Source organism: Podarcis erhardii (assembly GCF_964252035.2).
Source record: "Podarcis erhardii genome assembly, chromosome: 2".
Classification (NCBI taxonomy): domain Eukaryota; kingdom Metazoa; phylum Chordata; class Lepidosauria; order Squamata; family Lacertidae; genus Podarcis; species Podarcis erhardii.
This window is the reverse complement of record NC_138498.1, coordinates 11,140,230-11,155,918: the sequence shown is the minus strand read 5'-3', so window position 1 is coordinate 11,155,918 and position 15,689 is coordinate 11,140,230. Positions and strand designations below refer to the sequence as shown.

General features: G+C 49.2%; 1 protein-coding gene across 11 annotated transcripts in view; it reads right to left on the bottom strand.

Moving 5' to 3' along the window:
- Positions 1-546: 546 nt before the first annotated feature.
- The window catches only part of ZNF385A (zinc finger protein 385A), a 214,061-nt gene continuing 198,918 nt past the window's right edge, over positions 547-15,689 (bottom strand). For all 11 annotated transcript variants that reach the window (XM_081848984.1, XM_081848980.1, XM_081848983.1 and 8 more), the window contains 3 exons: positions 6,424-6,602; positions 5,274-5,369; positions 547-2,898 (listed from right to left, as the gene is read on the bottom strand). In XM_081848984.1, the coding sequence (XP_081705110.1) occupies positions 2,668-2,898; positions 5,274-5,369; positions 6,424-6,602 (506 nt within the window). In that variant the 3' untranslated portion in view covers positions 547-2,667. The remainder of the gene's footprint in view (positions 2,899-5,273; positions 5,370-6,423; positions 6,603-15,689) is intronic.

The following is a 15,689-nucleotide window of genomic DNA, read 5'->3' as shown; positions in this document are numbered from 1 at the left end:
GCCAGGATTTTTGTTAGTAGGGGAAGTACCTCAAATTTGTATTGATTTGCATTGATTGGGGGAGGGGGACTGCCCCCCTGCCTCCCCCTTGGCTATGCCCATGGATGCAGCTCCCTTATCAAGATGTTCACAAATCTGACCAGTAGGGGGTGGAAGTGGGAATTTGCTTCCCCTGAAATCCCCACCCCGTATCCCAAGGCTCTGGGATTTTGTACAGTGACATTTTCATGACCAGATCCAGGGGATGGGTTCTCTAGCTAAGTGTCCCTGAGGTCAGTGGAGCAGGAACAAACAGGATGCACTGGTCTGCTGACCTGGAGAAAACAGAAAGCCACTTTCCCCGTGTTTATACCAGTCCTATCCAATGCAGTGGTTTCATAATGCTTGCCAATCGCAAGTTCCATGCCTTCCCTCCCTTCAGCATCTGACGTGGGCTCTGGGATCAGGGCACACGCTTGCCCACAGAGCCTAGGGGTTGATCCCAGTCTGAAGCCACCATGTTGAGCCCTGGAGTCCCCGACAGAGGTGAAGAATGCAGGCGAAAACGAGCCTTATCACTTTTATTGTTGTCAAGGGGCAGAGGGATCATAGGTGCTATATGGGATGAAGCAGAAAGGCATTGGTGTCAGCAAGAAAGGTGGGGCGGGGGGGGGGAGAGAGAGACAGGGCAAGGAGAAAGTCTAGCATGGACAGACGGATGGCAGATGGAAAGACAGACACTCTGGGGTGAACAGGACACCTGGGATGGGCAGAGGGAGGGGGACAGATTGCCCTGTGGGCTTTGAGGGACTGAGGTAACGCGGGACAGGACTGGCGTGATTCATGCCAGCTAGGGGGAAGGTGGGTCCCATTCCCCCCACATACACCAGTGTCTCTATTGCTCTGAACGTCAGTCACAGTTTTGAAAGGGGCAAGGTAGAGGAGTGTGGCTAATGGCCATGGCATGGAAGACCTTCCTCCCTGGTCTACGGGGTCATATTCCGGGCCTTGCGTTGTTGTTCTGCTCGGGGCAGATGGGAAACTGCAGACCATGGTGCATGCATGCGTGTGTGTGTGAGAGAGAGCGAACCTGAACCTCCATTGTTCCATTAATCAACACACACAAATGTACACACACACACGCAAAATCCACGGATAGGCGCCAACTAGGATGCGTGCCAGGGAATTTAACAAGCATCTGGAATTTTATGTGCTCCGGGTGGGGTTGGGCTTTAGGAGAAGGGGGCCTGGAGAGGAGGAGGCTGTTTAATCTCCAGTAAACTAATGACCTGGCCTCCTGGTTAATGTCCCACCCACTCAAGAAAGGGGTGGAGGGATGGGGACCCAACTCTGTCGAAAAAAAGCAGAGGGGGAAGGAGACACAGAGAGATGTTGTGCTACCATGGCAACAGCTCAAATAACCCAAAGGGAAGGTCTACAGGCAGAACGAGATGCAAGGAACTCCTTTCGAGAAGAGATCCCTGCTCTTCTTTACTTAGGAGCCAAGAGTCGAGGCTGACAACCCAGACCCAGTTAGATGAGTCAAAGCCCTTGCTCCTACTCAGTGAGATAGCAGTGTGAGTCCCAGTTTTTCATCACCACACACACACACACACAACCATACCCATCACATGGTTTCCAGGTTAGGTGATGGGATCGCACTCACTTTCTCAATTCGGAGTTCTTCCTGATTCCTCCAGATTTAACGAAACGTAACTTTAAAAGAAGAAAAACAGCCCAGCCCAGATTCCCTTGATTTTCCTTACCTAGGGAGGGTGGGTGGTGTAGAGGAGGGACCGGTTGTCTGACTCAGGTGTGTGGATGTCACTTCTGAACAGAAAACGATGCTGAGTTTGTTTATGTCTGTCTGCCTCTTAGAGGAATGGGGGGGGTGAGGGCAATGGGAGCACAGTAATTGCTCTGCCAGTCTCTTGTCGAGGTGCAGCAGTGGTGGGGCCACGGGGGCCCCCATTGCATGGAAGCGCAGTGAGGGTGGGGCCAGCACAGGGGAGTGTGGGGGAATCGGGGGGGGGGATATGTACATGGAGGTGCCGGCCAGCATTATTGCAGTAGGGGCTCTGTCTTCCGGAGGCCCTGTCTTCTGTCCCGTGCACACAAACACACACACAAACCCCTTTCAGTGCAAGTGGACAATGGCTTGTATGAGTGGGGGAGGCAAGGGCCCCCCCTTAGCTCTGGGATGGAAGGAGATTGCTTGCTGATCAGTCCCTGAGGTACCAGAACTGCCTCCCCTTTCGATGCTCGACAGAGTCCTCGGGAGGCACTATCACTCCCCAACCTTTTGTGTACCTCGGGAGATGTGACTGACACACACACATAGATGCACACGAACACACCTTGGCCCAGCCTGTGGGAGACCCTGGCTCTTGTGCAGATTTGGCCAGGGACCCCAGATGGGGTTGAGAGCAGGTGCGTGTGTGTGTGTGTTTGTGTGAGGGCGGGATTGTCCCTTTTTCTCTTCTCAGAAAAATATTTCCATCTCTAGTTACAAAGAAAAAAAGAGGAAAAGAAACAAAAAAAGAAAGGAAAGAAAAAAAATCGCTCCCGTTGGATGGGGCCGGGCGCCATGTGACATTGCCGAGACCTGTTGCTAGTTGCCGGAGTGGGCGGTTCCAGTGGTGCCAAGAGTCCCGGGATTGTGGCAGGCAGGTGGGTGGACGGGCGGCATCAGTATGGCGAGAAGAGGATGGGTCCGTGTGCAGTTCGGATGGGCCCCGGAGCCGGGCGCAGGAGCGGGTGCGTCAGAGGCGGGCCCTGCAACAGCGGGGGCGTCGGGGCTGGTCGCAGCGTCAGGGGCGAGGAAGCGGCGGCTGCCATGGCTGCTGCCACAGCCAGCGGATTGGGCAGCAATCCGGCCGCCAGCGACTTGGGAAGCTCCTTTGGGAAGGCCAGGGAGCCCTGTGGAAACAAAACGAGAGAGGCAGGCGTCAGAGGCAACGTAGGAGATTGGTCCATCTAGCTCAGTAGTGTCTGTCTGGCAGCAGCTTTTGCACAGTCCCAGGAGTGGACATTCCCAGTTGTCATGGACTGGAAACAGAGGGGCGGTGGCAGGGACCAGCTGGGAAACCCCGAAGGGAAGAAGGCTCAGAGCTAGGGGATTGGTGGTGGGACAACAAGTGCCTGGCCAGAGGGAGGAAACAGTGTCGAAAGCTGAAGAGGTAATAGGGTTTTTAGGGAGAAGGAAGAGGTGGTGGCAGAGAGCAGTCCAGAATCAGTGGCAAGGAGCAGAACTGAGGCAGGCTGCTGAAGACGCCAGGGAGTAGGGCTGGGCAATGTCAGGTTTTCGACATTGTGATCTGGCACCACGATGTTGAAATGGAGGAAGGAACAAGGTGCGTTGGCTCCAGCCCTGCGAGGTATCAGGGTGAAACTGCCACCACTCTCACCGAGGGAGCCGTGGTGTTTTCACCCTGGTTCCTCACCAGGGCTTCCTTGTACTGCTCAGCTGGGGTGAGGGCATGAAGGCACCTGTCCCCCCAGCTGAGTCCCAATGTCCTTCTGGTTCAAGTATGAGGCATGGGGGCTCGCTCAGCTGGGGGGTTGGATCAGTTTAACAGAGCTCCCACCACGCCTCTGGCTTGCGCAAGCCAGAGGCGGGGTAGGGCTTCTTTAAACCGCTCCGCTGAGGAGTGAGCCCATGCCTTAGCAGAGCTGTTTACAGCTGAGGGAGGAAGAAGCTGCATTGGCCCAACAATGCAGCTTGCTCCTCCCTCTGTGTTAGGAGGGGCAGTGTGTGATGGCGGCTTCACCCAGCAGTATGTAGTGGGTGAAACCACTGCTGCTCCCGAGTCCCTCTGCTTCCAGCAACCCTGTTAGCAGAGGGGATTCAGGAGCAGCGGCTGTTACCCCTGCAATATACTGCTGGGTGAAGCCACCATCTTTGTGGGCAACACATCGCCCAGGCCTACCAGGGAGTCTCCCCCTCCTGCTGTGACAAACTTTTCTCTTCCCTGGTCTCCCTGAATCAGGAGAAGTAGAAACAGGTGCACTGGCAGAGTCACAGACAGCTTGGGAAGGACTAGTGAGAGGAGGGCACTTAGGCAGCTTTGATCTGGTAGAGAACTTCAGTCCTCACCGGGGCAAGATATACCGGGAGTTGTTGTTGTGCTCATTAGGCCTGGCACTATTGAGCAGCCTTGTTTCTCCTAATAAAGAGTTAACTTCACTTTGTGTGATTTATTGCTGGACACCCAACGTTATATTGAGATGCCAGGGACTGAACCTGGAACCTTCCACATGCAAAGCAGATGCTCTAGCCCTTCCCCAACCAGAAAAGGAAGCTAAGCTGCACCCAACATTGGGAGGGGGGGCCCTGTTACGCATGCGTGATGTCACACGACTGTCGCAGATCTCCCAAGCGTCTGTGCGGTGTCTTCCGTTGCTGCATGGCCTAGGATGACCTCCAGCCAGGCCATGCGGCATCTCCCAAAGCAGTGCAAGACAGCAGACAAATGGAGGGGGGCAAGGAAGGAGTCGGCCTCCTCAATATTGGGGGAGGGGCTTGACCCCACCCCAACGAATATGGGGAGTGTGGGCTGAAGATGCCTCAGCCCTGTAGAGTTGGTGCCTATATTTATGAATAAAAAACCACCCTGGAACAAAAAGCTACCTTCAGATGTTTTGTTTTGCTCAGTTTATGTCATCTGGTGAGATTTAGGGGTATGTATGTACAGGGTGAGCAGAGACATCACCATGCCGACAAAGGTCCATATAGTTAAAGCCATGGTTTTCCCAGTAGTGGTGTATGGAAGTAAGAGCTGGCCCATAAAGAAGGCTGATCGCCGAAGAATTGATGCTTTTGAATTCTGGTGCTGGAGGAGACTCTTGAGAGTCCCATGGACTGCAAGAAGATCAAACCTCTCCATTCTGAAGGAAATCAGCCCTGAGTGCTCACTGGAAGGACAGATCGTGAAGCTGAGGCTCCAATACTTTGGCCACCTCATGAGAAGAGAAGACTCCCTGGAAAAGACCCTGATGTTGGGAAAGATGGAGGGCACAAGGAGAAGGGGACGACAGAGGACGAGGTGGCTGGCCAGTGTTCTGGAAGCTACCAACATGAGTTTGACCAAACTGCGGGAGGCAGTGGAAGACAGGAGTGCCTGGCGTGCTCTGGTCCATGGGGTCACGAAGAGTCGGACACGACTAAACAACTAAACAACAACAACAATGTGCAGGGTGGCAGCTCTCAAAGTCTGTCCAATACTGCTCTGAATGGAGTTACCCCAACCCACTCCAAACAGCCCCTGCCCACCCTGGCCAATGCCGCCACTCACCTGCAGCTCTGCCATGCCTCGCTGCTTCTTGTGCCGACTCAACAAGGGGTTGGGCTTCCCAGCTACTCCATCCCGGTGCCGTCGACTGGAAATGTGCTACAAAGAGGAAGAACCAGACATAATGCTTAGGAGCAACCCAGGAATCTTCACTCCCTGACTTGGTTTCCCTCAACATCTCCTTCCCTTCCCCAATCCATCAACAAGCATGCCCAGAATTCAGTAAGTGAAGTTCTGACATGCTCACTGGAACTGCTAATTTCTGTTTCCTTGTGCACATACCTAGGGGAGAGTCAATGGGGAGTGGGGATGTGGGAGCGCTCAGGCATTATTTGTACACAGACAGCAAATAATGGGCTATGCCATGGTTGTCTGGTGCCTGAGGTGGGCAGCGTCAATGTTTTCCCCACTCCAAATTAACAAAGCCCAATCCACCAGAGAGAGCCCCACTGAATGATAATAATAATAAAATTTTATTTATATCCCGCCCTCCCCAGCCGAAGCCGGGCTCAGAGCGGCTAAAAACAATAAAAGTAACACAGTTTACATAAAATCACAATGAATTAATTGAAATGCATTCTAAAATCAACTCATTCTAAAACCAATTCAAAATCCAATTAATGGCAACCATTGGGCTAGAGTTCTATGTGGATTACCGAAGGAGAGAGGGGGTCAGACTGTGCCTTGGCCAAAGGCCTGGTGGAACAGCTCTGTCTTGCAGGCCCTGCGGAAAGATGTCAAGTCCCGCAGGGTCCTAGTCTCTTGTGACAGAGCGCTCCACCAGATCGGGGCCACGGCCGAAAAAGCCCTGGCTCTGGTTGAGGCCAGCCTAACCTCCCTGTGGCGCGGGATCAACCAGAGCCAGGGCTTTTTCGGCCGTGCTTAAATTTGTGCAATAGGAAGTCCTGATAGGGAGCTCTAGGTACCATGGAAGCTGTGCTCTTTCAACACAAAAGTGTGCTATTCTCTAATCTTGGACTGGCTGCCATTACTAAGAGAAGAGGAAAATGTACTCTGTGTATGCTCAGAGGCACATAGCTCTTTCATAGCTGAGCATTATAAAATAAAATAACTTTGATTATACTGTGTCCCTTACACTCTTTCTAGCAGCACAAAGGCCTCCACCTGTTGTGGTATTAAAATGCCTCCCCACCTGTTTGAGCTGGATCTCCGAGTTGACTTTGACATTGCAGATTTCACAGTGGAAGGTTCTCTCCTGAGCACTGGGGTCTTGGCTGCCTGGCTCCCCTCCAGTGGTGGGGCTCAGGCGTGGATATGCCTTGATAGGCCCCAACCCGCTGCGTGCTTCCAGGATAGTCTTGTGCTTTGTACCTAGGAAGAGAACAAGAAGCAGTTCTGTAAGTATAACATCTCAAAGCACCCTCTTGAGATACTTCCATTCATCAGAACTCTTCTTTATAGCACTCCAGGCTGGATGCTTGCTTCACAGCGAGTGCTGTGCACAAAATGGATCATTAATCTTAACCAGCCCTCCATAATATAGGGGTTTAAGTGAAAACTTTAATTATTTTAATTGTAATTATAGGAATTATAGTCCTACAATTAAAGGAATTTAACCTATGGTTTGTTGTGCATCCCATGGTTTCCTGTGGGAAGATCAGTGGGGACATGGACCAGGGTCTTTTCTGCAGTGGCACCAGCTCCCTCAGCAAAACCACCAGGCTCCCTCGTAGCTCCTTCCGCAAGCAAAGGAATGTGTTTTTATTTCTTTTAAATAGATGGTTAGCCAAAGAGGCATGATATGTCCTCATCTTATTTAACATCTGCTGCCTGTTTTTATGTCACAAGTACAGTACAATTGGCAACTTCACTGACAAGAGCAAAAAACAGACCTCTCAAACATTGACCTAACACCTCCCTCCACAGAACCTCCATTTGTTCTCAGAACATCCCTCCGGGATTAGAAGTATTCTCACAGCAAGCTTAACTCTCCCTGCCCTCTCTCCCTACTGGGTTCTTTTACAATTGCCACCTCAGATTTAGGTTATAACCTCATGGAAGGGGGCGTGGTAATAACCAAGTTCTCACTAAGGTGGATAAACCTGTATTGGGTTGCACTACTTCAGTGATGGCCAAACTTGGCCCTCCAGCTGTTTTGAGGCTACAGTTCCCATCATCCCTGACCACTGGTTCTGTTAGCTAGGGATGATGGGAGTTGTAGTCCCAAAACAGCTGGAGGGCCAAGTTTGGCCATCACTGCACTACTTCATGCTTCAGGCAGAGATTTAAACAGTGGAATCCCCTTATGCACAACATTCCCAGAACATGGAAAACAAGCATGTCAAGGACGAAGATAAGTTAACATTCTTCTCCCCAACATCTGGCTTTCTCTGTTGAGGGCTCAGATCCCCCACTCATGACCTATAGAATAAGAAAATGGCCATGGAGGGGGAGGGCAGAGGCAAGAAAGCCAGGGTCTGCTTTCCAACCTGGCACTGTATGTATATAAGTCCTACGGCAGGCATCAAGGTCACTTTCAAATAGCTATACATTAATTTTATGCCAATCACACAGGGTTTTGAGGGGAAACCCAGGAAGCCCATAGGTTAAAAACTGTTGTGTGTGTGCAGCTGACACGAAACACAACTACTCTACTGATGCATGACATCAGGAGCCTCTGGGCAGGCCTATCGGATCAAATCAAGACACTGAGGTAACAAACTTGACAGCCAGCAGACGTCAAGAAACCTAAAAATGGACGGGCCTATAGCCAGAAATTTGGTGGCAGTGATGGGGCCTAGAGTTACACTGAGGGCCCTTTGTAACTCAGTGCAAAACATAAAACCTCATTTCAAGAGATGTAATGAGTTTATAGGCACTTATTTTCTTAGAAGTTACAATAAAACAAATGTAAAAAAAATATTCAGATTATATTCACAAGTGCCAGTGTCCATGTATCAAGGAGGCAAGACCCACTGGCAGGAGCAGGCTTCCATGTTACTGAGCCCCTGGGTAGGGTATTACCTGGGCACTGTATCTTCCCTTACACCTTTTAAAGTCAGGGATGGGGAAACCTGTGGCCCTTCAGATGTTTTTGGACTCCAATCAGCCCCAGATAGCATGACTCAGTGGTGAAAGATGATGAGAGCGGTAGCACAACAATATCTGGCGCGCCACCAGTTCCCTATCTCTGCTTTAAGTAAGAGGGCTAGATGTGGTCTTCAAAAAACAGACAGTGTCCCAGAATATCCTGGCCCATGGGCAGGCACCCCTCTTGTGTGGGTTTAGCTCAGAAATGATTGGATTCATTCACCTGAGAAGCAATAACCTACTCTAACACAAGGTAATGAGGTGTGTGCATGTTGCATGTGACAAGAAGAGTTGCATTGCTACACGCTAATCATGTTCCCCAAAAGCTGAATTTGTACAAATTAAACAAATATGCTTTTATTTGAAAATTTATTCTGCTCTACTGGTCAAGGAGCAAAGCAATAAGGAGGGCACTGAAACATTGCTCTCTCTCTCTGCTAGCAATCCTGCTGAAATCTGCCTCTGCAGCCACAAGGGCCAAACACTTGGGTTTTTGCCTGCTTTCTACATTGAGGCCCAATAGATGCTGAATTCTGCACCCGATATTAATTTGTGCATTTGTATAGTCTGGATGCAGGTGGCGCTGTTGGTTAAACCACAGAGCCTAGGACTTGCCGATCAGAAGGTCGGCAGTTCGAATCCCCACAACGGGGTGAGCTCCTGTTGCTCAGTACCTGCTCCTGCCAACCTAGCAGTTCGAAAGGACGTCAATGTGCAAGTAGATAAATAGGTTCCACTCTGGTGGGAAGGTAAACGGCGTTTCCATGCGCTGCTCTGGTTCGCCAGAAGCGGCTTAGTCATGCTGGCCACATGACCCGGAAGCTGTACACCGGCTCCCTCGGCCAATAAAGCGAGATGAGCACCGCAACCCCAGAGTCGTCCGCAACTGGACCTAATGGTCAGGGGTCCCCTTTATAGTGTGTCTGCAGAGTTAAGGAATGCACACACACACACCCCTACCTTGCAACTACCCAGCTGCCACTGTTCATGAAGAGGGGACAGAGAAAAATTAAACCAGCCACATATACACAAAACATCCAAAAGTACCGTTCTCCCCATCCTACTCCCCCCCCCCCAATTGTCAGGAGAAGAGGCAGAATTCCAAACTTCACACGAGCCTGCTTTATTAAGGTGAGGTGGCCATAACTCTGGAACAGAAGGTCCCAAATTCAGTTCCCTACCTCTCAGGCCAGGGGTGGGGTGGGGTGAGGAAGCGGCAAGGTCAGGGGAGCTCAAAGTTAGTGCCAGGTGCCCCACAGGTATGTGCACACCTGTGCCACTGCTGCCATCAAACTGAAGCTCCCCACGCTTCACCCCATCCTGCCACTGCCTTGATTCTGCCGCTACAGGAATGTTAGAAGGTTGTTGGAATGAAGTAATGTAGTTTTAGCAGAAATGATATAAAGGATTAGGTTAAAATTGATTTTTTAATTGGTGAAAGACGAGAATTACAGTATATTAAGATAAATTATTAGGATAAAAACAAAGTTGGAAAGGATTTGCTGAAACATCTAATTGAACTAGATTACAAAAAAGGGAGGTGTGAGGAGGTCAAGGAAATAAGCAAAAGAAAGAAAGTTATGCAAAGGTTTGACTTGTTTTTCTTTTTTTGTCAATTGTTTGTGTTTTTTCTGTCTTTTTTATTTTTATTTTTTTGTCCTTTTATTCCTTATCTTTGTAATTTTTAAAATTTGAATAAATACTATTTTTTTAAAAAAATGATTCTGCCGCTACTACCACGGCATGTGCCGCTGCTGCAAAACCACCAGCACAGAGCTAGAGCCTGACTTGATACAAGGCAGCTTCCAATGTTCCTAAATCCAGCTGTTTCTGAAACGATGGGAAAAGTAATCCCCAACTGTAGCATATCAGTTAAGAGTATGAGCTATGAAGTCAGGAAAAGCCTGGTTCAAATCCCAGCTCAGGGAGCAAAAGAAGAGGCAAAGCCTCAAAGATGCGCTGAGAAATGAGTCTTGTTCAAATAATACACAGTCCTTGTGAGGCAATAAAATGCCAAATGTGTTTCAGCTGATGACAGCCTTCCTCAGGGGCTCAATATTAAGGCTCTCCACTCATGTGAAGGTTAGTATCAACCAAAACACGTTGGGCAGTTTATTGTTCCATAAGGATTATAGTTACTCGAGAAAAGATTGAATTTTGCAGTACTGTTCTGAGGCTTCCTTTCGTTTTTTGGTGCTGCCCAAATCTTGCTTCAGCCACCAACTAGCTCCTGAGGTGGCCTAAGTGAGACCTCCAGGTATAGGGCGGTATACAAATTTAATAAATAATAATAAAACCCACTCTTCTTCCACCTCAGTCCTATCACCAGTCCCTACATTGTGGGGGGAGAATTACAACACTTACTTATAGAGCTGGTGGGAGTTTTACTTTGGGCCAAACTTCAGGTTGTATTAAAAGTGTTTTTCACCAGTGTGCTGAGAACTGCCCACATCTTTTTCTTTTTTCCTAAATCAGCCATGGGTGGGGGGTCCCTGATCCAGATTGGGATAGGTAAAAGGACTACCATCCTTTCTCTGTGCTGTTTTTTCCTGTCAACACCACCTCCTCTCCCACTGAACTACGATTTGCTCCCAAAGGTGTGCAAGACCTGCCCTGTGGAACACCTGCCCACCAGATGTCAAAGAGAACAACTACCAGACTTTTAGAAGACATCTGAAGGCAGCCCTGTTTAGGGAAGCTTTTAATATTTCATGAATGAGTGTATTTTAATGTTTTGTTGGAAGTCGCCCAGAGTGGCTGGGAAAACCCAGCCAAATGGGTGGGGTATAAATAATATATTATTAATATATTATTATTATTATTATTTTATTTTTATTATTATTATTACTACAATGGTAACCTCGGGTTAAGTACTTAATTCGTTCCGGAGGTCCGTACTTAACCTGAAACTGTTCTTAACCTGAAGCACTACTTTAGCTAATGGGGCCTCCTGCTGCTGCCGCGCCGCCGGAGCACGATTTCTGTTCTCATCCTGAAGCAAAGTTCTTAAACTGAAACTGGGTTAGCGGAGTCTGTAACCTGAAGCGTATGTAACCTGAAGCGTATGTAACCCGAGGTACCACTGTATTAAAAAACAGCACGGGTGGGAACGGGTTAAGCTCCCTTCTCACCTGCTTCATGGTCCTCATCCAAACTGGGGGGGCTCCAGCAGCTCCCCCCCTCCCAGTCCTAAGCACGTTACTTTAAAAGGCTTTCACCACAATGTGTGGCTTGGACCTTAGATAATGCCTGTGAGGGTTTTGAATAATTGAAATGTGCTGTATAAAGTGCTAATCATTATCATTAAAACAAAACATAACAGCCCCTTCATGCTGTCACAGTTCTGAGGAACTGTCTATAACAGAGAGAGGTACTAGGGCTGAGCCTCCCAAACTTGGGTCTCTGGCTGTTTTTGGACTACAACTCCCATCATCCCTGACCATTGGTCCTGCTAGCTAGGGATGATGGGAGTTGTAGTCCAAAGACAGCCGGAGACCCAAGTTTGGTTATCACTGGACTAGGGGATAAGCCTCAGAATTTGATACCACAGACAGGGTGGCAACCAGGCCAGAGCCTTGTTCTTGCTGCCAGCCCTGTTCTAACAAACCCTTCCTTCTTTTTTTTTCTGGTTTTCAGCAAAGTATAAGGTTTTTCCAGGTAATGACTCAGTACCGCAGAACACCCTACTATTCTATTTTTACCAAAATGGAAGGCAAAGCTCTTCTCTTTGCCTTGCCTTCCCCCCCTGCCAGAGCTGGCTAGAGCAGAGTAGGCCTACAGGCAGCAAATGCTGGCTGCCAGCAAAGGGTGGGAAATGATCCATTGCCTATTTTATTATTATATATATATATATTTCTATGCAAGGAGGAGGAGGACAGAGAAGGGGAGAGAAGCACCATTCGGATTCCCTTCCTCAGGCTCTAACATGTCTTGGGTCACCCTGCTTGCTACAATGGCCTTGGCTTTGCTGCTGAGGCATCGCAGTTCTGACCCGCGGGACCCTTCCAAAGTCTCCAGTTTCCTTTGAAGCTGCCCAGCGGCCTCTCGGCTACAGCGCTGTGGCTCTTGACTAGATGCTAATGCATGTGGAAGGGAGATACAGACCGAGGTGAGGCATGCAAAGGGACGAGAAAGGATACAGCTTGCTGAAAGGCACAGCCTCGCTCAAGAGCGGTTGCTGCGCTGCTCTCGTCTCTTGATTCTCCAGACCTGGAAAGTTGGTTGGGAGAAGGGAGCAGGGGTTTCCACAGGAAACTTAAGCTCCTGTGCCTGTGAGCTCATTTTTGTGGGGAATGCCTGACGGGCTGCCAACAGGGGCTCTGCAGCCGCACCCAAGGCTCCAGCTATTGTTTCCATGGTGACAAAGCCAAAGCTGCAAAGCACTATGGGGAAAGGAGACAAAATTGCTGAGTTTGGGGCAGGGGAAAGAGAGGAGGAAGGAGTGTCAGGAAGGTTGCCACTTTTTTTCCTGGCAGGGCTCCTGTGTCTTTATCAGCTGCTGAAAGTTGGGCTAGGAGGAGAAATGGAGCAATTTTTACTGCCATAGTAGGGCAATGGCTATTAAGATCGAGCAGGGTAGAAGATGCGCATGAGACTACTTAAGATCAGCAAAGACTAGTACAGGGATGGAAGAATCCTTATGTTCCAGAATTGCCATAACCTCTAATCATTGGCCATGCTGGCTGGAGGTGATGGGAGCAGGAGTTCAACAATGTCTGGAGGGGCTAAGGTTAGTAAAGGTAAAGGGACCCCTGACCATTAGGTCCAGGCGTGGCCGACTCTGGGGTTGTGGTGCTCATCTCGCTTTATTGGCCGTACAGCTTCCGGGTCATGTGGCCAGCATGACTAAGCCGCTTCTGGCGAACCAGAGCAGTGCACAGAAACGCCGTTTACCTTCCCACCAGAGCGGTACCTATTTATCTACTTGCACTTTGACATGCTTTCGAACTGCTAGGTTGGCAGGAGCTGGGACCAAGCAACGGGAGCTCACCCCGTCGCAGGGATTCGAACTGCCAACCTTTTTATCGGCAAATCCTAGGCTCTGTGGTTTAACCCACAGCACCACCCTAAGGTTACCCCCCCCCTTTACTAGGGCAGTGGCAGAACAGGTGTTGCCTTCTTGTTCTATTCTGATCTGGGGCTCATCCACACAAGGTTAATGTGGAACTGCAGCAGTGTTTGCATATCGTCTTCATTCAAGTGGCAGTCTGACCTTCCCCCTGCTAAATTCTTATCTTATGGATGCACAGATAATCTGATACAGGATAAAAAATCAAATATAAAACCATGTCACCCAACTGTGGATGCACTGAAGCACATTGTGCGGGTGGGCAGGCTTATTTTTGTTTTTTCACATGTGGTATCATTTCACTTGGGGGGGGGGGCATCTGGTGCCACCCCCGCTACTTTTATTTTGTTTCCATCAGCCCAAAGGAAAGGATGCCGACTGCCCTTTCCCGCTGGTTGCTGCTGAGGGCACATTCGCCATTATTTTTTAAACAGCCATTTTGCGCAGAACTGCTCTTGCACAGAGTAGCTGTATTCAAAATTAAAACAAAATGTGGCCTTGCAGGTGCAGGAGGTGAGAAAGGAAAAGGTGAGCAAAGGAAACATTTGGCAGTCTTTCATGCAAGTGAATTCAAATACTTGCCATGCTTGGAGCAACACACACACACACACACACACACACACACACACACAGAGAGAGACTATTCTTTTAGACACATCTTAAAATTATATTTGACTGCTCTTTTGGGTATATTGGAAAACTTGCATATTGTTCTAAAGTTGCATGCAGAGCTAAAGAAATACTTGTACGCACAGCCACAATGGGCCTCAGGTTTCTAGAACTTATGGGGAAGTACTACTTGTGAGGAGGGGACAATGCACAGCATGAATACATCTCATCAAGCACTGCCCACGAGTGTGGACAGGAAACACCGAGAAAGATTCCAGAGGTATAAAACTGAAAGCACAAAAGGACACATGGGAACAGCAACCCATGAACGGGCGCATGAATCCCCGAGCATGGACACAGCCTTGGATCAGCTATCCTGCACATTCAAAGATCTGCCTGTCCTCTCCCATCTCTCTGCCAGTCCAGGGCCTTCACATGGAACACTTTTCTTTCATCTCCACCATTTCTTACCGTAGAAAGAAAGAAAACAAAAGCTTCGTCTTCAGACACTAAAGGAAATATTTACACACTTCAGTGCTGCTCAGTGTGCTGTTCAATTGGCGCTAAGAGATTTTGAATGACTCTGGCTATGGCGCTGAAGTTCCGCTGGAAAGCAAGTGGGGATTGACACCTCGCGAGAAGCCAAAGGGGAGGCTGAATGCAAATTCTAGTACTGATGAGCACAGCTCCTTGCTCCTACCAGTCTCCCCAAAACTAGAACTAATTACACAGAATAGGGGAAAGAAGCTATGCAAATGTGTATATGAGTTTCAGAATCCCCTTTTGCTTGATACAGGATTTGGAATACCTGGGTGCAGAACATGAGGGGTGGGAACAGGGAATGTTGTTTTCTAAAATGCAGACTATACAGATCTGGTTATCACCAGCTGGAACACACAACTCATAAAACTGTTTTTCCAAACTACCATGTTATTACACTGATGCATGTAATGACAGTTTGATGCCCAACCTCCTACCTTTGCAAAAAACTTTAAAGCAGGGAAGCTGCGAGAGGGGCAGGGAGGGGGAATGGGAGCACTTGCCCCCCCCTTGCCCCTTGATTTTCACCTGATTCATACCACCACTACCAAGTTGCTTTTATCCTTGATGAGATTTTAGGCTGATGGGTCTGCAATCCTGCAGCAGAAAAAGCAGCTTAGGTACTAATTTCAAGTGGAAATTAGTGTGGCCCTAATTTCAAGTGGATGGGACGCGGGTGGCGCTGTTGGTTAAACCACAGAGCCTAGGACTTGCCGATCAGAAGGTCAGCTGTTCGAATCCCCATGACGGGGTGAGCTCCTGTTGCTCCTCGGTCCCTGCTCCTGCCAACCTAGCAGTTCGAAAGCACGTCAAAGTGCAAGTAGATAAATAGGTACCACTCCGGCGGGAAGGTAAATGGCGTTTCCGTGTGCTGCTCTGGTTCACCAGAAGCGGCTTAGTCATGCTGGCCACATGACCCAGAAGCTGTACGCTGGCTCCCTTGGCCAATAAAGCGAGATGAGCGCTGCAACCCCAGAGTCGGCCACGACTGGACCTAGTGGTCAGGGGTCCCTTTACCTCTACCTTTAATTTCAAGTGGAAATTGACTGGGATATGTACTACCCACTTCCCAAAATCTGTGCTGCAAACCACCTCCCCACAAGGGCACTTTGCAAAGGAGAAGTGAACCCTGAACAGGACCATGAAGTGGC